This window comes from Chiloscyllium plagiosum, unplaced genomic scaffold (assembly GCF_037043375.1).
Source record: "Chiloscyllium plagiosum isolate Xiang-an unplaced genomic scaffold, Cpla_swu_hap1 HiC_scaffold_16, whole genome shotgun sequence".
Classification (NCBI taxonomy): Eukaryota; Metazoa; Chordata; class Chondrichthyes; order Orectolobiformes; family Hemiscylliidae; genus Chiloscyllium; species Chiloscyllium plagiosum.
Window position 1 is genome coordinate 84283322 of NW_028270154.1, and position 26017 is coordinate 84309338.

Below are 26017 nucleotides of genomic sequence, written 5' to 3' on the forward strand. Positions count from 1 at the left end.
ACCAAGAACATTGACGGGGGCGATTCAGTGATGGTAATACCATCAAATGTCCAGAGCCGGTGGTTAGATTGTCTCTTGTTGATAATGGTCATAGCCTGGCATTGGTGTGCTGCAAATGTTACTCAGCACTTATCAGCCCAAACCTGGATATTGTCCAGATCTTGTTGCATTTGAATATGGGCTGCTTCAATCTGCTCCAGAAAAAAAAATCTCCTTTATTCTGGTTGATATATGGTCTTGTGAACTAACTTCCAGTAGGTTTCGACTCAAGATCTAAAGCCTTCCGCAGATGAAAGGACATCCCAGGAAGCCCAAGGACAAGGGACACGGAAAAAGTAAGGAGGATGTCCACTGTTGTACAGTTTGGAAGCCGGAGTTTGGCAAAAGGGAGAGCTATAGCCCATAAACTTCATAAAAACAAACACCAGACCAAAAATAAATTTAACATGAATCCAGGAGTGCATTAAACAAAACAAAATCAGTGCACAGGTCCCATGAGCCTGCCTTTTAATATGATCATTCAAAGAAAACTATACTCAAGGTTACATAACTCAAAGATAACATTAAACACGATTTGGAACCTCTAATTGTTTCCATTATAATAATTCCTGCTACCATCACCAGTGATATCATCCAATATGGGCTCTCAGGAAACATTTCAAGCTTGGAAAAGTATGCTTCAAACATTGATATTTGATATTTTCTGACCAATTAATGAATCAAAGTCAACATCACATGCCTCCCTCCACATTTTATAGGAAGTCTGGTGATAACATTTTGCTTGATGAGCAGTGATTAATGCAGACAGTGAACATTGGATGAGGACAGCATCACTGAGATTGTTCCTCTACCTCAATAACCAAGTTGTCTGTAGATAATGGTAGGGCCTTGGATAGTGTTATAGAACAGAAGGGCCTAGGGGGTTCCGGACAGAATTCTTTGTGTCATATATAGACAGGATGGTTAAGACGGCATTTGGCACGCTTCCCTTCATTGCTCAGTCCTTGGAGTGTAAGAATTGGGACGTCACGTTGAGGTTGTTCAGGACATTGGTGAGGCCTTTTCTGGAATACTGTGTCCAGTTCTGGTGGCCCAGCTATAGGAAGAATATTATTAGGGGAGAAAGTGAGGTCTGCAGATGCTGGAGATCAAAGTTGAAACTTTATTGCTGGAACAGCACAGCAGGTCAGGCAGCATCCAGGGAACAGGAGATTCGACGTTTCGGGCACAGGCCCTTCTTCAGGAATATTATTAAGCTGGAGAGGGTTCAGAAGAGGTTTACCAGGATGTTGCTGGGTGTGGAAGGTTTGAGTTATAAAGAAAGGCTGGATAGGCTGGGACTTTTGTTTTCACTGGAGCATAGAGGTTGAGAGGTGACCTAATAGAAGTTTATAAAATTATGAGTTAATGATAGTTGTCATTTCCCTAGGATGAGGATTCCAAGACTAGGGACATATTTTCAAAGTGAGAGGAGAGGGATTTTAAAAAAAAGACATGAGAGGCCGATTTTCTTATACAGAGGGTGTTTCATGCGTGAAACAAACTTCCTGAGGAATCTGGGTAAAATTACAACATTTAAAAGATATTTGGATAGATATCTGAATAGGAAAGGTTTAGAGGGATATGGGCCAGGAGTAGGAAGGTGGGAATAGTTTAGTTTGGGATTATGTTCAGCATGGACTAGTTGCACCAAAAGGTCTGTTTCTGTCCTGTATGACTATGTTCAGCATTGAGGTCAAGACAGACCATTTGGGTTAAGTTCTGGAAGCCCACCAGCACTTATGGAATGAGATGTAACCTCAGTCAGAGAGAGAGGACAAAAGCAAGGCAATTTGCAGGACACCTGTGCAGAACTGTCGATAGGCTCTTGCAATGTTTCACAATACTCAGGCACAACATAAACGCAGTTATAGTCGACACTGGTAAGAGGGTGCCAAAATAGGTCAGAGCATGGATCCAACAAGTCTTTTAACAATGCCTCATTTTCAGCGCTGCTAGAGAGAATTCAGAATCTGGGCATAACAAAAGGTTTCTTCAAGTCTTGTTCCTTTCCAAAATGACTTTGTTCACAGTTGAACAAAGGTCAAAACTCTTCTGGACACTGCTTCCCATGAATGGTGAACATAATGGTACTCGATCTACAGTTCACAAGACAACAGCTCAACACAGTGCCTAATGGGGTGGATCACAGTGGGCATCTTGTGTGTTTTCAGTGAATGCGCAGTTTTGCGACTCTTGTGTTCCTGGTTGTAAATTAAACATAAAAGCCGAGTAGACCGCTTAGCAGTTCACCATACTCTGAGCCTATCCTTTTCGGAACATTAGTCAACAGTCCAGAGACAATGATACTTTTCAGTGTCCACGTGAACAAACTATATCAAAGCAGCGAGTTGCAGAGTCCCGTCTGCTTATATACACATGGAACAAAGCAATGGAGCGGGCAGTTAAGTTAAAGCTGTACGTTTTCAATGGGAGTAATTCTGATCTTTGATTTACATGCAAGGGAAATGCAGTTTATGAGTTGAGGAGAGGACAGGAATTAATCAATACTTCTTTACTGTCCCTGTGGGCTAGATGTTTATAATAAAAGGTTCGGATTCCTGTAGGTTATTATAAAAGTCTGGTCTGAAGTATATATGAAACCAGTCACTTCAGGCTTGATTGATGCGCCAACTTCAAGGAGTCTCTTGGTTTAATGAGTCCAAGAAGAGAACAGAATTTGCCCATAAAATACAGGAGAGGCCACGCTGACAAACACAAGGCTGATAAAGCGATGACAGCTCTAAGCAAACTCATATTTTAGTGGTCTCCCCGTCCATGGCCCAGCACAACCTAACACTCATCCACAAAACGGGAGGCATGACTGTCTTTATTGATGACTTTGAGCAAAGAGACAGAGTGGATCATCACAGTTCGACACTCGAGGGGAATGCAAGCTCTGGGGACACAAAGCAAAAAGGCTACAGCAGAGATTTGGACAGAGTGGGTAACACATCAGCAGAAGAACAACATTGTGGGGAAGTGCAAAATAACTAACTGTCGTTGTTAGACAGCAGAAGTGTGAAGGTAGTAAATGTTGATGTTGAGAGAGACTTGGTTGCACATGAAAAGTTAGCATGGCAGTCCAACAACAAGAAATGAAAGGTGGTGTGGACATATTGGGCTGAAGGGCGTGTTTCCAAACTGTAGGGATTTTATGATTTGTCAGAAGGGGTACTGGAGTAAGAATAAAAAAAAGCCATGTTACAATTACACCAGACTTCAGTGAGACAACACTTGGATTCTTTCTACTCCTTCATGGGGTGCAGCCACTTTTGGCTGGCTCAAGTGTCCAAGAGAAGGTGATGGCAAGACATGTTTTTGAACCGCTTTGGGGTGGAGGTAATCCACAAGCCTGTTGTAGAGGGAGTTTCAGGATATTGATCCAGTGAGTGACAAAATTCCAAGTCCGGACGGTGCATGGCTCAAAGGGGAGCTCGCATCTGCTGCCTTCGTCCTTCTAGGTGCCAGAGGTGATGGGTTTGGAAGGCATTTCCTGCAGTCCCCGAATCTGACCTGCTTTTGGAGCCACAGTATTTATAGAACTGACCTTGTTCAGCTAGGGTGTGTTATATGCAGTTTTGATCTCCACATTTATCAAACTATTTGAGGCACTACAACCTCAGAGGACCCTCGATTATCCGAAGGACACAATAATCCTTTGTTTGGTTAATCGAATGCCGGATAACCAAATGCCGGATAACAAAGTTTAGCTAAGCATTGGGACCTTGCAATCTTGTTGGATAATCTGATATTTAGATAATCAAACATGGGAAAACAAACCAACCAATCCCGTAATCTCCTTCAGGGGATGATAGCTGCCATCTTTACCCAGGCTGATGACTTGTGACATGCAGTCACATGACTGGCTCTCATGTGCCCACTCTGCTGACTTTTCAAGCTAGAGGTCACTAGTGATGGATGAAAATAACGTGGTCTTGCCAATGATGCTCTTATTTTGATAAAGAATGAAAAAGACCCCTTTTCCCTGCACTCCATTACAGGTCATTCTTGTATAACATGCATTTTAGAACATAGAACAGTACAGACCCTCTGGCCCATGATGTTGTGCCAAGCATTTATCTTAATCTAAGATCACCCTAACCTATACACCCCTCAATTTACTGCCATCCATGTGCATGTCCAGCAGTCGCTTAAAATGTCCCTAATGTCTCTGACGCTACCACTACCGCTGGCAGTGCATTCCAATTTCGTCAACACAAATTGGCTATAACATGATTGAAGAATTGTGGACATTGTTTGGATAATACGAACTTGCTACTGAATGGGAAAAGCAATTTTCTATAGTGAGGGGTTGCAGAGGGACAGAACTGTCATGTTATAGCAGAATGCCCTGTACTACCACTGCTCCAGAAGGTGACTTTATTGGCTCCTGTTTGTCCCAGCACTCAAAAGACTGCCCATCAAGTACAAGTTAAATGTAACAATGCTACCATTAACTAGTTCAGCATAGTGAAGACTGAAATGCAAACCTATCTAAGTTTACCCACAGATTTAGGCTAAGTGAGTGAGATATAGGAACAAAATTATAGGCTAAAACTGATGTGACCACTGGACAAGTCAGGTCCCTGAATAAAAAGAATCTGGTTGATATTATATTCTTTTAAAATGTGGTTTTTCATCGAAACACAAAATCAAATCATCAGCGATGTGCACTTCACAAGATGGTTTAGTACACAAAGGAAACCAAGCCAAGCTTTCTCAGTTTAACAGAGTCATAGAGATGTACAGCACGGAAACAGACCCATCAGTCCAACCCGTCCATGCCGACCAGATATCCTAACCCAATCTAGTCCCACCTGTCAGCACCCGCCCCATATCCCTCCAAACCCTTCCTATTCATATACCCATCCAGATGCCTTTTAAATGTTGCAATTGTACCAGCCTCCACCACTTCCTCTGGCAGCTCATTCCATACACGTACCATCCTGTGTGTGAAAAAGATGCCCCCTTCGGTCTCTTTTATATCTTTCCCCTCTAGTTCTGGACTCCCCGACCACAGGGAAGACACCTTGTCTATTTATCCTATCCATTCCCCCCATGATTTTATAAACCTCTATAAGGTCACCCCTCAGCCTCTGAAGCTCCAGGGAAAACAGCCCCAGCCTATTCAACCTCTCCCTATCTTTCAAATCCTCCAACCCTGGCAACATCCTTGTAATCTTTTCTAAGCCCTTTCACGTTTCACAACATCCTTCTAACAGGAAGGAGACCAGAATTAGTTTGAAAGACTTCAAAAGACATAGCAAAACAAGAACACAACGATTCCCCATCGCTTGGAGACAGTAAGGGCAGCAGATGTTGGAAGCCAGAGTCAATTGATGCGGAGCTCGAAAAGCACAACAGGTCTGGCAGCATCTGAGGAGCAAGTCAGTCAACCTTTTGGGCCAAAACCCTTCTAATCTCCATCACTTTACGGTTACTCAAAAACCAGAGAAATAGCCCCTGGCTTTCAAATCTGTAAGGTTGATTTAACTGCTTCTTTTAGAGAATCCCTACAGTGTGAAAGCAGGCCATTCAGCCCAGTCAGTTCCAGTCATGTAAATCACAATGCCTTTTCCTTTGGCCATTCACAGTGGAGAGCTTAGACTTTCCCAGCTTTTAAATAACTGCAGACTTCAAAACCAAACACTCCTAGGTCCGGAAGCGTCAATACTATAGCCTTTCACTGAACTACTCCAAACAACTTATTTTTCTGGAAGACTATACATTTCCTTCAAAGTCAAGTCATGCCCCCTTTAAACTATGCAAAAGCCTTCAATACCTGGGCTTTTCTAAGCTAAAACCAATTCTTGATTAATCTAAACTCAAAAATCAAGCAAATCCCTACAGTGTGAAAGCAGGCCATTTGGCCCAGCCAGTTCACACTGACCCTCTGAAGAGCATCCCAGCCCCCTTTTCTATAACCTCACATTTCCCATGGCTAACCACCTAGCCTGGACATCTCTGGACTCTATGGGCAATCTCGCACAGCCAATCCACCCTAATCTGCACATCTTTGGACTGTGGGAGAAAACTGGAGCACCCGGAGGAAACCCACATGTACACGGGGAGAATGCTGAAACTCCACACAGACAATCGCTCAAGATTAGAGTTGAACCTTGGTCCCTAGCACTATGAGGCAGCAGTGCTAACCTCTGAGCTACCGTGCTGCCCACTGAATGCCTTCAAATGTTTCTCTCTCTCGTCATAAACCCCTACAGTATAAACATAATTTTAAGAGTACACAAGATTAAAGGTTAAAATTCACAGTTCCAGAAAGACTGATGGAGTTAATTTTTCAAAGCTTTCACAAAAATAGATCAAGGCCCATATGCCACTAGTTTCAAATCCAAACGCTTTAAATGAAGTGTTACGTTCATAAGACACCTTTCATCACAATTGGAATAAGAGTATGCCATCCAAACCCTTCACGTCTCTTCCTTCATTCAGTTTGATCACAGTTGAGTTGTGTCTCAACCCAACTTGGTGCTGAAATCTTGAAATACAATCTACCTTAACAAAACTTCATCAATCTCGGTTCAGGAAATTTTAATGAACCCCGGGTCTCGGTAACATTTTGAAAGGAGGAGAAGGGACAGCTTGCTTGCTGAAGTGGTCTTCTTCTGCCATCCCCAACCAGATGAAACAGTTTACCAATAAACATGATCAAATTAAAGGTCTTAATAAAAATCCCAATTCATCTATGCCGCAAGGAATAGTAACTGAGATAAGTCAAGTTTTCTTTATTCCTTCACAGAATGAGGGTGTCACTGGCTAGGCCAGCTTTTATTGTCCATCCCTAATTGCCCAGAGGGTAGTTAAGAGTCAACTACATTGCTGTGGGTCTGAAGTCACATGTCGTCCAGACTAGGTATGGGTGACAGATTCCTTGCCTGAAGTACATCAGTGACCCAGATAGGTTTTTCCAACAACGATTCATGGTCATCATTAGGTTCTGAATTCCAGACATATATTGAATTCAAATTCCACCATCTGCCATGGTGGGAATCAAACCTGGGTTCCCACAATGTTATCTGGGTCTCTGAATTCACAGTCTAGCGATAATACTGCTAGACCATCGCCTCAGCTTCTCATAATTCCACCCTTCCAACCCTACCAAGTACCAGCATTATCTTCCAGTCAAACAAAGATGGATGTGGGTTCATGACAGACGTTCCTAAAATAATAAGAGGTATAGACAGAGTTGACAGTAGATTAGATTCCCTACAGTGTGGAAATAGTCCCTTCAGCCCAACAGGTCCACACCGCCCCTCTGAAGAGTAACCCACCCAGACCCATAATGCACCTAACATTATGGGCAATTTACCATGGCCAATTCACCTGGCCTGCACATCTTTGGGACGTGGGAGGAAACCACGCAGACACAGGGAGAATGTGCAAACTCCACACAGACAGACAGACTGGAAGTGAACCTGGGTCCCTGGCGCTGTGAGGTAGCAGTGCTGACCACTGAGCCACCGTGCTGCCCTTAAAAAAAAAAGGAGAAACCTTAATGGTATCCTCATCTGGTATGGGGATTGAACCCATGCTGTTGGCATCACACTGTTCCCCAAATCAACCATCAGGCCAAATGATCTAAACCAACCCCCACCAAGGAGGAAGTTGTTCCTTCCTTAAGACAGGGCATTTCAAGATGAGGATGCATATTTTTAAGGTGGGAGGAGAACGATTTAAAAAAAGACATGAGGTAAATTATTTACACAAGGTGTGTTTCACATGTAGAGTGAGCTTCCTAAGGAAGTGGTGGATGCGGGTACAATTACGACGATTAAAAGACATTTGGATGGATATATTAATAGGAAAGGTTTGGAAGGATATGGGCCAGGAGCCAGCAGGTGGGGCTAGTTTAATTGGGATTATGTTCGGCATGGACTGGTTAGACCAAAGAGTCCCCTTTCATGCTGTATGACTCAAAGGGCTCCCACGAGCTCAAGCTAGGTTAAGCAACAAGGTTCTTCAAGCCGTTGCTGTTCATCATGGACTCCAAGATGATAAATTTCTAAAGGAAACCTTCAGTGGCCTCTGACAAGACTGGGTACATAAAAACACAGCCCTTGCAACTGAACTTGGCAGAGAGTTGTCAGGTTTTTAAAAAGATTCCTGGCAGTCTCGCATCGAAACATGGGGACAATTCTAATGAGGACATGGATGAAACACACCCTCGAACAGGAGATTAGTTAACAGAATGAGGCTACGCTGTCCCTGTCAAGGTTTACCAGGGCATTCTGTATATGATCTGCTGAACAAAGGTTTTGTTTTCGACATATTGTAAGCAATCTAATTTTTAAAATGGGTGGAAACTGCAGGCAAGGACTCATTTGCTCAGTGACATCATGTCTAAAAACAGCCAGGAGCTGCTTTAAATTTCGGTGGCACGAGTTGGAGTTATGAAGAAAAACAGAAAATGCCTTGAGCACACAGCAGGTCAGCACTCTAGCATCACCCACACAGGGAGCTGGCCCAATATAACATGTGGTTGTGTTTGTATATGGCCAAGGTACAATCTGCAGGCCTCACTCAGACAGGAAGGACTCTGGTCAGCAGCTAGTGACAAGGTGCGTATGCACAAATGTGAGAGGGTGGGGGGGTCGAGGGGGTGGGGCCCAGGGGGGCGGTGGGGTGAGTGGCAAGGTGAGAAGGGGGGTGAGAAAGAGGGGATGTGAGGAGGGTGAGGGGAAGTTAGTGAGTGAGTGAGAGAGTGAGAGAGTGAGAGAGTGAGAGAGTGAGAGAGTGAGAGAGTGAGAGAGTGAGAGAGTGAGGAGTGAGCAACAGGGGAGGAGGGTAGAGATTGAGGGGGTGTGAGATAGAGGGGCGGGGGGAGGGAGGGATGAGAGAGGGGAGGGGAGGGGTGAGAGAGGGGGGAGGGGAGGGGAGATATAGGGAGCTGGGGGTGAGGGCAGAGATTGGGAGGCAGGAGGAGGGGTGGGGGGGAAGAGGGAGTGTGTGTGAGGAACAGAGAGTGAGGGTGTGAGTGAGGGTGTGTGAGAGACAGAGAGAGAGAAAGAGAGAGAGAGAGAGAGAGAGAGGGGGGAGATTGTGTGTGTCGGTGTACTTTTGTTAGCATTTAAGAGGTAAAGACTGAAAATCATCATCTCCACCGTAACCTACACCGCAACAAAAAAATACTTACACACATCCCAAGCTTAAAAAAAAATCACATCCTACAGGAAAGTACTCTTTGAACTGACAATTATATTTGGGTCACAAAATGCACCTTATAAATATGCAAAGAAAAATGTCACTCCCCTTTGTTGCTTCTTGCATTTATCCTTTACTCTCGCTGACAAAGAAACCCAGGTTTCCATCGTACTTTAATCCCAGATATTGTGGAAATAAACGTTATTTTCTTTCAAAGGGGACAGCACAAATAAACAGTCTTCTCGTCAGAAAGCAGCAGCCCCCTTATACACGGGGGATGCGTATTAGAAAACTACACAAAACCTCTGCAATACTCAGAGATCAGCAGCGTGGAATGGTAAGGGAAAATCAAATTAAGCCCTTTGTCAATTTTCTCCTGGAGAGTTGGTCATTAAAACATTTCAAAGGTTTATCGAATCCCCTTCCTTTATAGGATGCAGCAGAGACAGCCCAATTAGCTTGGTTGTTGAAAGAAAACAGATGAAGGGGCTGCAGGAGTTAACTGAAATCCCTTTGCCCCTGGGTCAAATAGATCTATGGTCTCAGAACCGAAAGACAGCACATGTGCAATGAAAGACCAGCACAGCTAAAACGTCTTGGAAAAAAAAATCCCTGCAGAAATCATCCAGCACTTAACTTGATTACAAATTGAGGAAGCTTGGACAAAAAAAAAATAAAAAGCTCCATTTTGTTTCGGTCACTCTGTCTTTTCAACTTTAGTTGGTAATCAGCTTTTAATGCCTTAGCTGCCTGCATTGATCAGTGCTCACTGGCCAAGGTTTATAGACTCAAAGTCTCCCTCTGAAGCTTAATTGAGTTAAATAGGGCACGGTTACAGCTGCAGACACTGAATGGCTTCTCCTGTTCCTCCATTTCCCCTCCCCCCCCCCCCCCCCTTTCAAACACATACAGACACAGACTCCCCGACATATTCATCGTTGGGAGGCAGGATGAGGAGCTTTGACTGGTGTTCAAATATACTGCTTCAGCTGTGGTACAATAAGTGGTCCAATCCTAGCTACTGCCTTGCATTTGAAAAAGGATCACTGCTGCCATACAGATAGTTGATTTGTGAAGCTTTTCATTGTGTCAAAGTCGCATAACATTTGTATTAGAACCAAGTTCACAAAACCTGAGTTGTTAGAACACACAAACATACCTATTCAAAACTTAGTTACAAATCACAACACCAGGTTTAGTCCAACAGGTTTATTTGGAAGCTTTCGCAGCGCTGCACCTGCATCAGGTGGGGCGGTGGCTCAGTGGTTAGCACTGCTGCCTCACAGTATCAGGGTCCCAGGTTTGATTCCAGCCTCGGGCGACTGTCTGTGTGGAGTTTGCACATTGACCCGTGTCTGCGTGGGTTTCCTCCCACAGTCCAAAGATGTGCAGGCCAGGTGAATTGGCCATGCTAAATTGCCCATAGCGTTAGGTGCTCCATTCAGAGGGGAAATGGGTCTGGGTGGGCTACTCTTCGAAGGGTCAGTGTGGACTGGTTGGGCTGAAGGGCCTGTTTCCACACTATAGGGAATCTAACCTAAGCAGGTGGTTGTGGAGTATACGATCATACATCGCACGGACTTATACTTCACATCCACCTGATGGAGCAGTGCTCTGAAAGCTAGTGCTTCCAAATAAACCTGTTGGGACTATAACCTGGTGTTGTGTGATTTTTAACTTTGTCCACCCCAGTCCAACACTGGCATCTCCAAATCATTATTCAAACTTCATCTACCTTAATATTAAAACAGACCTATTCAGTCTGTAATAATAAGAGAACATCACTGTTTCCTTTAATCACAGAATCCCTACAGAGCAGAAAGAGACCATTCAGCCCATCAAGTCTGCTTGGACCCTCCAAAGAATATCCCACCCTGTCCTGCAGCACCACGTTTTCCATTGCTAGTCCACACATCGCTGGTCACCAAGGACAATTTCCCATGGCTACTCATGTAAATTGCTCATCTCTGGACTGTGGGAGGAAACCCAGGCAGACATGGGTAGAATGCGCAAATTCCATACACAAGTCACCAGAGGCTGGAATCAAAACCGGGTCCCTGGTCCTGTGAGGCAGCAGCGCTAACTACTGAGCCAACGTGCTGACCACCTCATGTCACTTTTATTAACCTGCATAGCTCCTGCTCAATAATCAATCCAACTTTTGAGTTCTCATCGTCGTGTGCAAATCTCTCCAGGTTTTCACTCCACACCATCTCAGTGACCTCCTCCAATCATTCAAGCCGAAAATAACTCCGAGCTCCTTTCAACTCTGGCCTCCTTGTAAACACAGTTAGTCTTTGGCCAGCTATGTACACTGGTGTGGCTTTATCTTTCCTAAGCTCTGCCTCTCTCTCTCTCTCTCTGTAAAGATTATCATGTTTTAACCAAGTCCCTCCCTATAATGCCTCCTTTGCCTTGGCTTCAACTATTGTTTCAGTGCAATTTTATGAAGCAATGTTGGAGATTTTAGGTTCCAAAAGAAAAGATACAATATAGCTGCGTGTTGGGATCCCTGACAGTGCTGAGAAAAGTTAACAGCCAATACACTTTCAATACATCTTTTGATCTCCATTCCAGATTTCATAAAAAAAAGGTCTCCTGATGAAAATGGTGCACAGATTAGATTACTTAGTGTGGAAACAGGCCCTTCGGCCCAACAAGTCCACACCACCCTGCCGAAGCGCAACCCACCCATACCCCTACATTTACCCCTTACCTAACACTACGGGCAATTTAGCATGGCCAATTCACCTGACCTGCACATCTTTGTGACTGTGGGAGGAAACCGGAGCACCCGGAGGAAACCCACGCAGACACGGGGAGAACGTGCAAACTCCACACAGTCAGTCGCCTGAGTCGGGAATTGAACCCGGGTCTCTGTGAGGCAGCAGTGCTAACCACTGTGCCACCGTGGTGTTCATGTAGAACTGGCTTCAGAACTGACTATCTCAGGGGACTCTATTGACACACCCACCCTTGTTGCACTGCCTATAACTCTGTATTATCTCACTTCAGATCAAGTCATGCATTGCCAGGGCTGGAGGCACTCTCACTGTATGGAGTTTCAAACCCCTACATTCCAGTGACGTCAACAGCTGGAAAAGCACAGCAGGTCAGACAGCATCCGAGGAGCAGGAGAGTCAATGTTTCGGACCATAACCCTTCATTAGGGCTGGGGGAAGGGTAGGCGGGATGGTGAAAGGTGGATGCAAGTAGGGGGTTATTGTGATTGGTCAGTGGGAAGGGTGAGGGCAGATGGGTGAATGGGAATTGAATTGAATTGAATTGAATTTATTGTCACGTGTACCGAGGCAGAGTGAAAAGCTTTGTCCTCCGAGCAATACAGGTAGATCACAGAGTTAAGTAGCATAGATAAGTAAATGATAGCTAAACAGCAGCACAGGCAAACGTTAAGAGTTTGAAAGTCCATTCAGTATTCTAACAAAAGTAGGGTAGAAACTGTTGCAAAACTGGCTGGTGCAGGAGTTCAGGCTTCTATACCTTCTCCCTGATGGTAGAGGTTGTAGAAAGAAACATTGCCAGGGTGGGATGGATCTTTGAGAATGCTGGGGGCCTTTCCTTGACAGTGGGCCTGGTAGATGGATTATATAGATGGGTGGTTGGCCTTTATGATTAACTGGTTAGAGTCAGGTTGGGGGGAGGGTTGGTGGTCGCAAGGAGGAGGGGAAGAGGGCTGAATATGTGATAAGGGTGGGTGGGGGGTGGGGGGGGGTGGATTTTGAAGCTAAAGTCAATATTGAGGCTATTGAGCTCCCCAGGTGAAATTTTAGGTGTTGTTCCTCCAGTTTGCATTTGGCATCACTCTGCCAGTGGAAGAGGCCAAGGATGGGCATGTCGTCAAGGGAATAGGATTAAAATGGAGGGTGACTGGAAGGTCAGGTTGGTTGATGCATGCACAGCATCCAGTGATGTGTCAGCTATGGTTAAGTTGTCATCACTGGGTAAACCAAACCTTCATGTTGCTGCCAACAGTTACTACTGTACCAAATGGAGTTTGCTTTATTTATTATCGACAGGGTTCGACTAACATCCTTTATTCTGCGGTTTTTGCAAAACTGAAACCCAACATCACAACAACCCTTTGCAAAACCTAAGCCATGGGTTGTGGATCAGGGCTTCTCACTTGGAGTTAACCCCTGTTCAATTTACAGTGGCCAAGGGCATGCAATCTTACCACAGGTCTGCAAGGCATTGCAAAATGGTCAAGTGATTGCACACTTTGCAAAAACGTGGCAGCCAACCCACGTCCAGTGACCACCCAAAATCAGCAATGAATAAAAGCTTTTTATAGATTCAATGATGGCTAAGGCAGAAGAGCAGGCCACGACTGCAGGGATACTTTGGCCCTCTTCTTAGAAAGAACACGGAGGAGCCGGTGTTGGACTGGGGTGGAGAAAAGTTAACAATCACACAACACCAGGTTATAGTCCAACAGGTTTATTTGGAAGCATTAGCTTTCAGAGCGCTGCGTGGTAGATAGCTATCTGTCGAAGAGCAGTTCTCCAAAATCTTATACTTCCAAATAAACCTGTTGGACTATAACCTGGTGTTGTGTGACTTTTAACTTTGTCCACCCAGTCCAACACCGGCACCTCCAAATCATTGTTAAAACTTCATCTACCTTAATATTAAAACAGACCTATTCAATCTGTAATAATGACAGAACATCATAGAATCGCTACAGTGCAGAAAGAGCACACTTAATTGTAATTATACCTGAGGACGGGTCCTCAGTTTAATAACATTCCTGACCATACAGATGTCCTTTGTTTCTTCATTAAAGGATCAGCATTATTATGCATTCATAGTCCTGATTTAACAAACCTCCTAACTTTATGTTACAGAAGTTGCTACACAATAAGTTCAGTCCCATCCTGGCCACTTTTACTTGTTCAAAAGGAGAAAGGTTTCTCCACATCCCCACCTTGTACCCCATGGCAAGGCAGGGGAATGGGTTCAGGGTCAGGTTAGAAAGCTGGATGTATCTGCAGTTATAGATCTTCCAAGGGCATCAGGGAAAAGGCAGGCTGGCCTATCGTTGGATACAGGGTCACAAGACTGCTCTATTCTAAACGCGAGATGGCAAGGCAGCACTTTGCACAGAGGCATGACCCAGGAAGCAGCTCTTCCAGCTCCTGACTGATGTCCCATACAGATTCAGACTAATAAGCAATACTGGGCTGAGGTATGAGAGAACAAATTCATATCCCACTGTCTTGCATTTGCTTCTCACATAGCATTCTTGAATTACTGAAATCAGAAATGCTTAGGCTTTCGATTTAGAGTCAGATGGATATGTGGAGGCCAGAGGATCACATATTAAGTGAAGATCCATTAACCTCCATGTATGCTGAGTCACTGACGCCAACAAATCTCAGTGTGATGAGTATTTACCAACCACTGACTCCAATGTCACTTTCCAAATATCCAAGGGCACAACACGTCAAATGATTCAAACCAGAAAGTAGCAAACAAAAACTTGCAAATTGAGGTTAGAGTGCCAGGATTCCAAGGCCACAGATTGAAAACCCACATACTAAAAAAAAATAACAAACTCTAGACTCCTCAATCTGCAGTGAGTCTTGCCCTCTACCCATCCCATTGCAATCTCACCACAGGGAACTGCGCTCGCCCATCCCCACCACACCAAGTCTGTCACGAGTCACATCTTTTGAAGGGATGTGACTTGAATATAAAGAGAGACCTTGTCACAAAGGCAATGCTTCAGTGTTTCCAACCATGAATGGGCACGCTGCCCATTCATGAGCGGAATCAGATGCGATAATGAGGGTTTAAGTCGCCAATGAATTTTGTATTACCCCACAGAAAGCAACATGTGATTGAAGCAGAGACAGACCGACAGTGAGTTTTGTGTTTGCAAGTATTGGAAAGGTATTGGAAATAAAATTTGGAGTGGGGATGGGGGTGGGGGTAAACAGATGCAAATGAAATAATTAAAGACCTGAACTGAGCGAGACAGTTTACACTCAATTTTGTAGTCCCAATTAAAAGGTTGTTGCTGTGCTAATTCAGTCCTTGTGCATACAAGCCCTCGTTACATATGCTGAAATTACTCATGTTTGTGACGATGCTAACTAGCCTAAAGTGATCTGCCTTTCATCCATCTTGCCTGATGGAAATTTGGAGCCCAAGCCAATTTCTACATTGCACGCAAAGTAACCCCAGATGCCAAGATTCTTAGTGTCAGTGCAGTGATTGTAACTCTGTTCATTTGGTTGGCATTAACTCTAAAAAGGTCAACAACTCCCTTAAATGGGATGTTAAATGTCAGCATGTGGAGAATTACATACAACAAACAACATAGGGCAGCACGGTGGCTTAGTTGTTAGCACTGCTGCCTCATAGCACCCGGGTCCCAGGTTCGATTCCAGCCTCAGCCAACTGTCTCATTCTCCTAGTGTCTGCGTGGGTTTCCTCCCACACTCCAAAGATGTGCAGGCTAGGTGAATTGGCCAGAGTGTTAGATGCATTAGTCAGAGGGAAATGGATCTGGGTGGGTTACTCTTCAGAGGGTTGATGTGGACTGGTTGGGCTGAAAGGCCTGTTTCCACACTGTAGGGAATCTAATGGCCTATATCAAAAAAACATGCAGCCGCCACAGACCTAATGGGTAAGGAGTGCAATACTTGAAGCAAACATTGTGGTATCACTAAAGAATAAGTTGTGTGTTATGATGGGATACTTCGGATCCACTTGGATGGAGAGGGACTTACTAGACTCGGCATTTATCCTCTACCTGTGTTCACCTATCCCTACCTCACCCTCTCCCCATCCAAAACCCTCACCATCTCATTTATCTGCAGTTTCCCCTTACACCCATCCCAGGCCTGAAGAAGGGTTACACCCGAAACGTTGACTTCTCCATCTCCTGATGCTGCCTGGTTTGCTGTGTTCTTCCGGCATCCTGCTTGTCCACTCTGCATTCATTCAGCAACTTAAAGTTAATCCCGATCTCTTTCGATGAATATCCATCCTAACCTTCCTTTCAAAAGGTGCAAACAGGAGGCAATGTGACATCGCTCCGGCTCAGATATGTACATGCAGAATGGTACAGCCGTATGTTGAGAATTCAGATTGCATACTTGCATTGCAGAATTGGGTTGGAGTGTCAAACAGGCAATAGCACTAACCAAGTGACTACCCCAAGATGTGTGCATCATTGACAAAGACTTTGCAATGGTTCCTCTAACCCACTTCCCTCCTCCAAGTATTTGGTGAAATGTCAAAGCTCAGGGCAAACAAGAGGCAAGAAATAAATGGTAAGTGATCCTACACAGTGGTGACTTACTGAAAAAGCAGATGCCCCATTTCAGTTCATTGCCCTGGTCCATTACCCAGTGCACTGGCATCATTATTTTAGGTAAGGAAATTGGCCAGTGTTTTGCAGGTCTGACCTACACATGACTCCACACCTACAGCAATGTGGTTGACTTCTTCAATGCTGTCTGAAATGGCCCAGCAAGCCACTCAGTTCAAAGGACCAAATAGAGTCATATAATACAGATAACAGACCCTTTGGTTCAACTCCTCCATGCCAACCAGACATCCTAAATTAACCTAGTCCCATTTTGCCAGCATTTGGCCTATATCGCTCTAAATCCTTCCTGATGCCTTTTAAACACTGCAAAATGTATTGGTTTGAAGAAGGGTCTTCAGACCCTTAAAGGGTTTTTGCCCGAAACGTCGATTTTCCTGCTCCTCGGATGCTGCCTGACCTGCTGCGCTTTTCCAGCACCACATTCTTGACTCTAACCTCCAGCAAGTGTAGTCCTCACTTTCGCCTCCAGACTCAAAACATTGACTCTGCTTTCTCTCCATAGATGCTGCCAGACCTGCTGAGTTTCTCCAGCAATTGCTGGCATTGGCTTGGTCAATTGTGTCCATGCCCCATGAACTAGAATTAAAAACATTCCACTAAGAATAATGTTTAACAAGTCAGAAATCTTCACGATGGATGAACAAATTTAAAAATCACACACCAGGTTATAGTCCAACCCGTTTATTTGGAAGCACTAGCTTTCGGAGCGTCGCTCCTTCATCAGAACATTTCCAATTCATGATTGATGTTTGGCATGTGGGGCAGGGTGAAATGAAATGAGGAATTTGCGAGAGAACCCAGAATTATGTAACTGTGGAGCTCTGCCACTAGAGGGATGCCTCGTGCTTTCCCAGTGGACGAACTCAAACTGCAAAGCAAATCCACCAACTCCCTCAGCCCCAAGAAACAATTGACCCATACTCCCAATAAGATTGCCCATGTTTTAAATCTAATACCACTTCTTCAAATATTTTATGGATCTTCCAACCTGCGTATATAACAAAAGGGGAGGTATTAAATTAATCCCAGTAATCCTTCACTAAATGATGGCATTAAATGCCTTCATGCTCTTTATTTTCACAAACATCTTGAAAAGTACCTACTTTTTCAGCCCCAAAATTAAAGTCAACTTAATAAGATGGAAACATTAGTAGCAGCCACTGATGAGAGGCAGTAAATAAAATGTCAACATTCTAATCGTAAAAATGTCTCAAAAAAGAAAAAGTTGATAAATTTATGCAATCTTCAATCGGATTCTCAGCAAAATAAATGCAGAATTGCCTCTTCTGTCACGTGAATATGTTTATCATATTCCTTGAACTTGCTGATTCATTGAGCCACTCAGAACTTCAGCAAACCGAATGAGAGTATCGCGTTCGAAGTGTGGTCTGATGCAGCACATCTGCAATTACATAAGCCTGTCTTCAGCACTTACAGGGCAGCTTCTGGCATATGATATCTGCAAAGTGAAGGCCTCTCCAGCTTACTCGCTACCATCCTGGTAGTCACATGAGACAGCGGTAATGGAACTGCAGACTAATCGGAGCAATCAATCTCAGGACGATGGACACAAATACGATGTGGTCTTCCATCATCTTAATGCTCACAACCTTTCTACTAACATCAAAGGCAAAAAAATTCCACTGCACCAGTGTTAAACATGGAAGCCAGGTCAGAGTCTCCGTTTTAATTGAGTAGTAACAATCAGGCCGGGATGACCTATAACCAAAAGGTCCATGAAATCCATGGAAAACATCATCATGGAGCACTGCACCCTCGAAAGCTACTGGTAGAATCCACCAATTTGTATATGCTCACCTTATACACCAGCACTCCCCATTGGGTAAGAACAGTGTACCTATATTCTCAATGAGCAAGTCCAACCTATTCCTTCAAGTCAAATTGCATCATATGGCCTCCCACAGTACATTATGGAGAAGATTAATGAAGAAATCAAGCATTACTCCCAACATCCTCTCAGAGTGATTGAGGTGCAACTGACAGATTTAAGAGCATATACCCTTTCCCACTAGCCATTTCCTCTTTCCACTCCCCCGAGCACAAATTCAAAGCAACTGTTTACACACAGCACTTTACTTTGTGAAGAAAGGAACCAGATCAAGGTAAGCAGATCTGACGAGAACTCTGAAACCTCGACCTCTTGAACTTAACAACCGAGCTGACAAGTCAAAGTAACAAGACACATACACGGATCAGTCTCGCTTTCCACTGCCCCAACTGAAATGCCGAAATCCAACTGGGCAAAATGCAGACATAATTATGGGAGCTGTTATTTCTGTATGTGAACATCCAAATTTTGAAGTGGTCCATTTGGAAATTTCTCACAGAATGCTGATTTTCAAATTTAAAGAAAATACATTCATGTTTCAAAGGCAATGTTAGAAAACATTAACCCTATGATTTTGCCTCTTATCATACTAATGCAAAAGCACACATGGTTATTTGCCCCATCATGTCCATAGCTCTACTTTCAAACAGCCATCACATTGGTCCCAACGCCCCCACCTCCCCCTCCCGTTTTGAATGACGCTCTCACCCTCCTTTTCAAGTTTGCATTGAATTCACTGAAAAAAAAATGGTCATTTCCACCACCCTTTGAGACAATGTATGACAGAAACCTGCAGCACACAAAATCTCTTAAGGGAGTAATGGAGTGAACATTGTCATTGAACATTCCTAAAGTCTGGAGGCCAATATCAGAGCAGAGGCCTCAACCCCAGCCCTCAGGCCCTTGTCCTCCCCTTTCAGCTCAGGTCAGATCTGAAATATTCAATGGCCAGAAGATCAAAGGTAGCCTCAAGATGGCTGACAAAGGAACAGACCAGAGGAATGCCAAGGACATGGCTTTTGGGAAGGAAGACAATGAGAGAACAAAGACCTGTTTTAGTTAGCCTAGCTTTCACAATACCCAAGATTGGATGTGTGTTGGGTGACATGGCAACAGATTCCAGTTCTTGCGAATCGAATAGAATGTCATTTCACAAAAAAAAACTATGTTTTAAGATTTCAAAAAGTGCCTTTAATTTTTTTTATTTTCAAAAACCAAAATTACAACTGCACTCATTTACCTTCACAGCTTGTGTTGGGATTTCACTACACATCATTCAAACCAATGCTATTGAGCACATTGGGATTCAGAGAGCTACCACATTGGGCTATCAAGGGATTCGACCTCCTGTTCTCCACCCACCCGTTCTCTGACTCCACCCAAACAATACAAACAAAGATGCACTGAACAGTCAAAATATATCGACAATTTTAACCATCTCATACTGAAACCTTGCATTGCTGACATTGATTTTAAAAATTAACGTTAATAATTAATCTTATTGAAAGCCATGAACATATTAAATATTGATCCAACACTGGCCAACACCCATATTCAATTTCCCTTATATAAAAAAGTCAAAACCTGCTAGTCACACGTCTTTTTTTATGCAGTGGGTTAGTTCCTTTTGTTTGACCTGAGACTGCCTTCCCAACAGATTCCGATTTGCAGAAACACAGGAGGTAATCCCCCCCACAACCACTACAGCAATAAGACTGGATTCAACAATAATAAAAAAAATGCAGAAAGGACACACAGTCAGGGGACTGAAGTTGATCCGTGTGCCTGTCCTCAAACCAGCTAAGCGTATAATTCATGTCACTGTGTGTAAAATGCAGTGTTAGTGCTGGCTACAACACAGAGAGAGACAGAGGGAGAAGAGGCTGGACTCTAACTGGGTGGTGTCTCGCTTTGCGAGCTGATCCCATTCCCCGCGTTGAAGTAACACACAGATGGGCACAAACATGCTTCTGCAGACAATTCCACCTCACAATGCCAGCCGAGTTTGTGCGTGAGACAAAATACGCTTTGAAATTCACCACACACACGCAAGAACTATTTTGAAATCCAACATCACAGCTCCTGTTTCGTCCACACTGAGCCTGTAAAGGGAGATAATTACCACTCCATGAGCCTTTTAAACCCCCTCTCCTTTCAAAGTTGTAATGAAATAGGCGAGAAAAAAAAAACACGGGGGTGGGAATGGAAATCATCGAGCACCCCGCCCTCCGATAGCCCCGATTAAATTGCAAAGCGGATTTCTTTCTTTCAATTTCACCTCCTTGCATTTCCACGCTGCGTTTCCCCTCAATACGCGAAAAAAAGCCGCATTTTAAGACTTGTCTGATCTGCAGCATTATGTGCTGGAAGGCTACAATCCTGTAAATGTACATCCCTGAAGCACTTGCAAGCCTCATCTAGCTCCCAACGCACATAATCCAAGCACAGATTAACTGTACAATTGGAAGATGCACGAGAGTTAAAGTTACCTACCGTTATACGAGGAATGTTCTTTTTACCCTGGTATCCTGACATCATCATGTTGATTTCTTGTCTTTTTTTTTGCAAAAAGGGTATTATAAACTACCAGTTAAAAATAAAATAAAATAAGCACTTCTTCCCTCTCTCTAGCTTCTTCTGCTGGAGTCTTGTAGCGACGTGATTTGCTCCTCTGCCCATACAATAGCAGCACTGAGCGAGTGTGCTGGGCTCTGACTATAGGCTGTTCTGATATTACGCCTCCCTCTAACTGCTATTGATCCCTGTCTGCAGCTCTCGCCTCGCCCAGGCAGCTGCCAGTGTGAATATACCGCCAGGCGGAGCCAGAGTTACTCCCAATATCCATCCACCTCCCCAATCAACAAAGCAGAAATCAGCTAAAACAAAATAAAAATTAGATATCTCCTCCTGGGGTTTCTTCCCTCTGAGAGATTTCCAAGTTGAACTGTTATATGTATTAAACATTTTTTTTTTCTCTATTTATAGAGTCATAGAGTTATACAGCATGGAAACAGACCCTTCAGTCCAACTCGTTCATGCCAACCAGATAGCCTAAATTAATCCAGTCCCATTTTGCAGCACTTGGCCCATATCCTTCTAAACCCTTCCTATTCACATTCCCAACCAGATGTATTTTAAATGGTGTAATTAGTCATAGAGCCGTTGGGATGCACAGCATGGAAACAAACCCTTTGGTCCAACACGTCGATGCCAACCAGATATTCTAAATTAATTTAGTCCTATTTTTCAGAATTTGCGCCATATCCCTGTAAACCCTTCCTATTCATATTCCCATCCAGATATCTTTTAAATGCTGTAATTAGAGTCATAGAACCATAGAGATGTGCAGCATGGAAACAGACCCTTCGGTCCAACTCGTCCATGCCGATCAGATTTTCCAAATTAATTTAATCCTATTTTTCAACATTTGCACCGTATCCCTTTGAACCCTGAGGAAGGGTCACTCTGATTTCTCTCCAGAGATGCTGCCAGACCTGCTGAGCTTTTCCAGCAATATTTGTTGGGTTGCCTCTGAACCCTTCCTATTCATGTACCAAATGCCTTTTAAATAATGTAATTAGAGTCGTAGAGTTATACAGTATTGAAACAGACCCTTCGGTCCAACTTGCCCATGTCAACAAGATACCCTAAATTAATCTAGTTCCATTTTGCCAGCACTTGGCCCATATCCCTCTAAACATTTCCTGTTCACATACCCATCCAGATGCCTTTTAAATGACATAATTAGAGTTATAGAATCATAGAGATATATAGCACAGAAACAGACCCTTTGGTCCAACTCATCCATGCTGACCAGATATCCTATATTAGCTTAGCCCTGTTTGCCCACATTTGGCCCATATCCCTCTAATCCTTTCCTATTCATATATCCATCCAGATACCTATTAAATGTTGTAATTGTACCAGCCTCCACCACTTCTTCTGGCAGCTCATTCCATACACATACCACCCTCTGCATGAAAAGGTTGCACTTTAGATCCCTTTATACCCTTCCCTCTCTCATCTTAAACCTACACCCTCTAAGTTTGGACTCCCCTACCCCAGGGAAAAAGACTGAGTGCATTTATCCAATCCATGCCTCTCATGATCTTACACACTTCTATAAGAACATTCCTCAGTCTCCTATGTGCTAAAGAAAAAAATCCTAGCTTGTCTAACCTCTCCCTATAAATCAGACCTTTGAATTCTGGTAGCATCCTTGTAAATTTCTTCTGCACTCTTTGCAGTTTAATAACACCCTTCCTGTAGCAAGGTGACTAAGACTGAACATAATACTCCAAGTGCAGCCTCACCCTGTGCAACTGCAACATAACTTCTCAACTTCTATACTCAATGTCCTGATGAAGGCCAGTGTGCCAAAACGTGGGTAGTCTATGCACATGCAGTACATGAGCAGAACATATATGATGTTTCATGAGGATCAGATTATTTCAGGTGATTTGATTTGATTTATTATTTTGCCTGGGTACAGTGAAAAGTGTTGTTTTGCATTCGGTACAGAAAGATCATACCATACAAAGTGCATCAGCGTAATAGAACAGAGCAAGAAATACAACGTTACAGCTGCACAGAAGGGGCACAAAGAGTGAAACCAGCATTAGACTTGAAATTTGAGAGGTCCATTCAGAAGTCTAATAACAGCAGGGAAGAAGCTGTTCTTGAATCTGTTGGTGTGTGTGTGTTTAAGCTTTTGTATCTTCTGCCTGACGGAAGAGATTATAACTGGGGTGGGAGGGGTTGTTGATGATGTTGGATGCCTTCCTGAAGCAGTGAGAAATGTAGATGGAGTCAACAGATTGGAGGTTGGTTTGTCGAATGCGAGTGTCACTGGCTAGACTCGCATTTCCTTTTCATCCTTCGACAATTGCTCTTGTGAAGGGGGTGGTGCATCACCCTCCTAAACTACTGCAGTCCATCTGTTGTTGAAGGGCTTATGTACAAAACATCGATTCTCCTGCTCCTCGGATGCTACCTGACCTGCTGTACTTTTCCAGCACCACACTCTCGACTCTGGTCTCCAGCATCTGCAGTCCTCACTTTCTCCTAGTTGATTTTAACCTCACTGCAAAGCCTCTTCCAAGGATGCCTACCTTGAAGAAGTTCTCCTCTTCTCTCATTCCTGATGAAGGTCGAATGCCTGAAATGCCACTCTCCTGCTCCTCGGATGCTACCTGACCTGCTGTACTTTTCCAGCACCACAATCTCGACTCCACCTGTTATTGGTACACCTGCACCCACAATCATGGCAGTACCAAATATTCACTGCAGGAAAAAAAACAGCCTACTACATCCCTCCCAGGTTTTATAATCCAAATACTCATTCTCCCCACTTTCATCACTCTGATCCCCACTGACTTCATCCAACCCCATCAGCATGACTATCCCTTTCTTCAAAAAGATGTATGCCACATGCCAAAAACTGGTAATAACAAACGGAAACAACCAAACACAGTCAGTCCGGGGAGAGAAACAGACTTTCCATTTCAGGTCCACCAACTGTCTGGAGAAGAGTTATACCAGACTTGAAATGCTAACTCTGTTTTGCTCCACAGTTGCTGCCAGACCCACCAAGTTTCTCAAACACGTTCTCCTTTAATTTCAGAATTCCAGCATCCCCAGTATTATTCTTTTATCCATCAATATTTCTTTCCCCCATCTCTCTCTCTCTCTCTCTCTCTCTCCATAGCAGCCGCTGGACTTGTTGAGTGCTTACTGCATTTTTATTCCTTCTATTTCATTCACTTTTGTTCACATGAATGTACCTATGCTATTTCTTCCAACACATTCACTTGGCAACGCATTTCACATTCAAAACATTCTCTGGATAAGGAAGCCTCTTGTGAATTCTCTGTTAGATTTATTGATGATTGTCTTACCTCGCTGGCCCCAAGTTCTGGTCTACCCCACAACCAGTGAAACTACCTTCTCTTAGTGAATCCTATCAAAGTTTTTATCCTTGAAGACCTCCAAATCATCACCCCTCAGTGCTCTCCTGCCTGCCTGCTCAATTTATCTGAGGTGTAGCTCCCCAATTCTGGCATCATTTTTGTGGAACTCTTATGATACTTCACCACCTCTATATCCTTTTATAATTTCAAAACCATTTTCGGTATTCAAAGTGTGACCTAACAAATGCTCTCCTACAATCTCTTCCATCAGGCAGAAGATTCAGAAGCTTAAACACACTCACCAGCAGGTTCAGGAACAGCTCTTCCCAGCTGTTATTGGATCAACGAATGGACTCTAACTTCAAATAAAGCTGATCTTGTTAATGTTGGTCTTGTCTAGCACACGACTCTGTGGTATAACCTGTATGCCTTACTCTGTCCAAGTATTTTCTCTCACCCCATGATTTGTATGTCCTTGCTTACAATGATCTGTCTGTACTGCTCATAAACAAAGCTTTTAATTCTACTTAGGTACACATGACAATCAATAAATCAAATCAATCAGTCAAGAAGTTTAACGTAACTTAATATCTACAGGAATAAAATCAGTGAACTCCAATGTTTTGTTTGATAACTTATGGCCTTACTGTATTGGTGATCTGCCCCACAAGATCTCTGCTCCCTCACTTAGACACTTGGAGCAATATCAATGGAGTCTGGTTAGAGAGCTGATTGAGAGTCTTGTTTTGTTTTATTTGTTCCGAGAATGAGGACATCGCTGGCCAGCCAGCATTTATTGTCCATCCCTAAATACCCACAGGAGAGTTAAGAGACAACCACATTGCTATGTGGGCCAGACTAAGTAAGGATCAGTGTTACCCTCCATAAAGGACTTTAGTGAACCATATCAGTTATCCCCCCCATGATAATTTCATGGTCACTATTAGACAATAATTCCAGACTTTTATTGAATTTAGTTTCCACCATGGCAGAATCCAAACCCAAGACCCTGGATCCAGTGATAATGCCACTAGGCTATCACCTCCCCATACATGCCAATGAGCGGGTGGGAGTTTGACAATGCTTGGCAGCGCCACGAGGAGCCAGTGGCTGCTGCTGGTACTGCACCTATGAAATTAGGTTAGATTGCTTACAGTGTGGAAACAGGCCCTTCAGCCCAACAAGTCCACACCTACCCTCCGAAGAGCAACCCACCCAGACCCATTCCCCTACATTTACCCCTTCACCTGACACTACAGGCAATTTAATATAGCCAATTCATCTAACCTGCACATCTTTGGACTGTGGGAGGAAACCGGAGCACCCGGAGGAAACCCACGCAGACACCTGAAGAATGTGCAAACTCCACACAGACAGTTGCCTGAGGCGGGAATTGAACCCAGGTCTCTGGTGCTGTGAGGCAGCAGTGCTAACCACGGTGCCACCGTGCCATCCACAGACTTGGACTGCTGAGGGTGCAAGGTACAGGTGAGTAATGGTGGAACTGAAGTTAATGGGCTTGTGTCACAGTGGATGGTGTTAGGGGAGTCACCAGGTGGGGCAAGGAGGTGGTGGGTTGGTCTTTTTAGACTACCTCCCACTTTGCATTCCTCAATCAGTACTGACTGTCTTTGTAAAAGGTGTACCCTACTGTATCCCCAAGGAAGCTTGCAAGCAACTCTGTTAAGGTTTGTGTCC

The 26017-nt window shown here is 43.9% G+C and overlaps 1 protein-coding gene across 4 annotated transcripts in view; it reads right to left on the minus strand.

Annotated features, from left to right (window-relative positions):
* LOC122556804 (dihydropyrimidinase-related protein 3-like) overlaps nucleotides 1-26017 on the minus strand; it is a 270164-nt gene that overhangs the window by 159317 nt on the left and 84830 nt on the right. Inside the window, exon 1 of one of the 4 annotated variants that reach the window (XM_087995489.1) lies at nucleotides 20904-21090. The exons of the other annotated variants lie outside the window; for them this stretch is intronic. Within the exon in view, the coding sequence (XP_087851615.1) occupies nucleotides 20904-20951 (48 nt within the window). The 5' untranslated portion in view covers nucleotides 20952-21090. Of the gene's footprint in view, nucleotides 1-20903; nucleotides 21091-26017 lie in introns of those variants that run through there. 4 annotated transcript variants of the gene reach the window in all.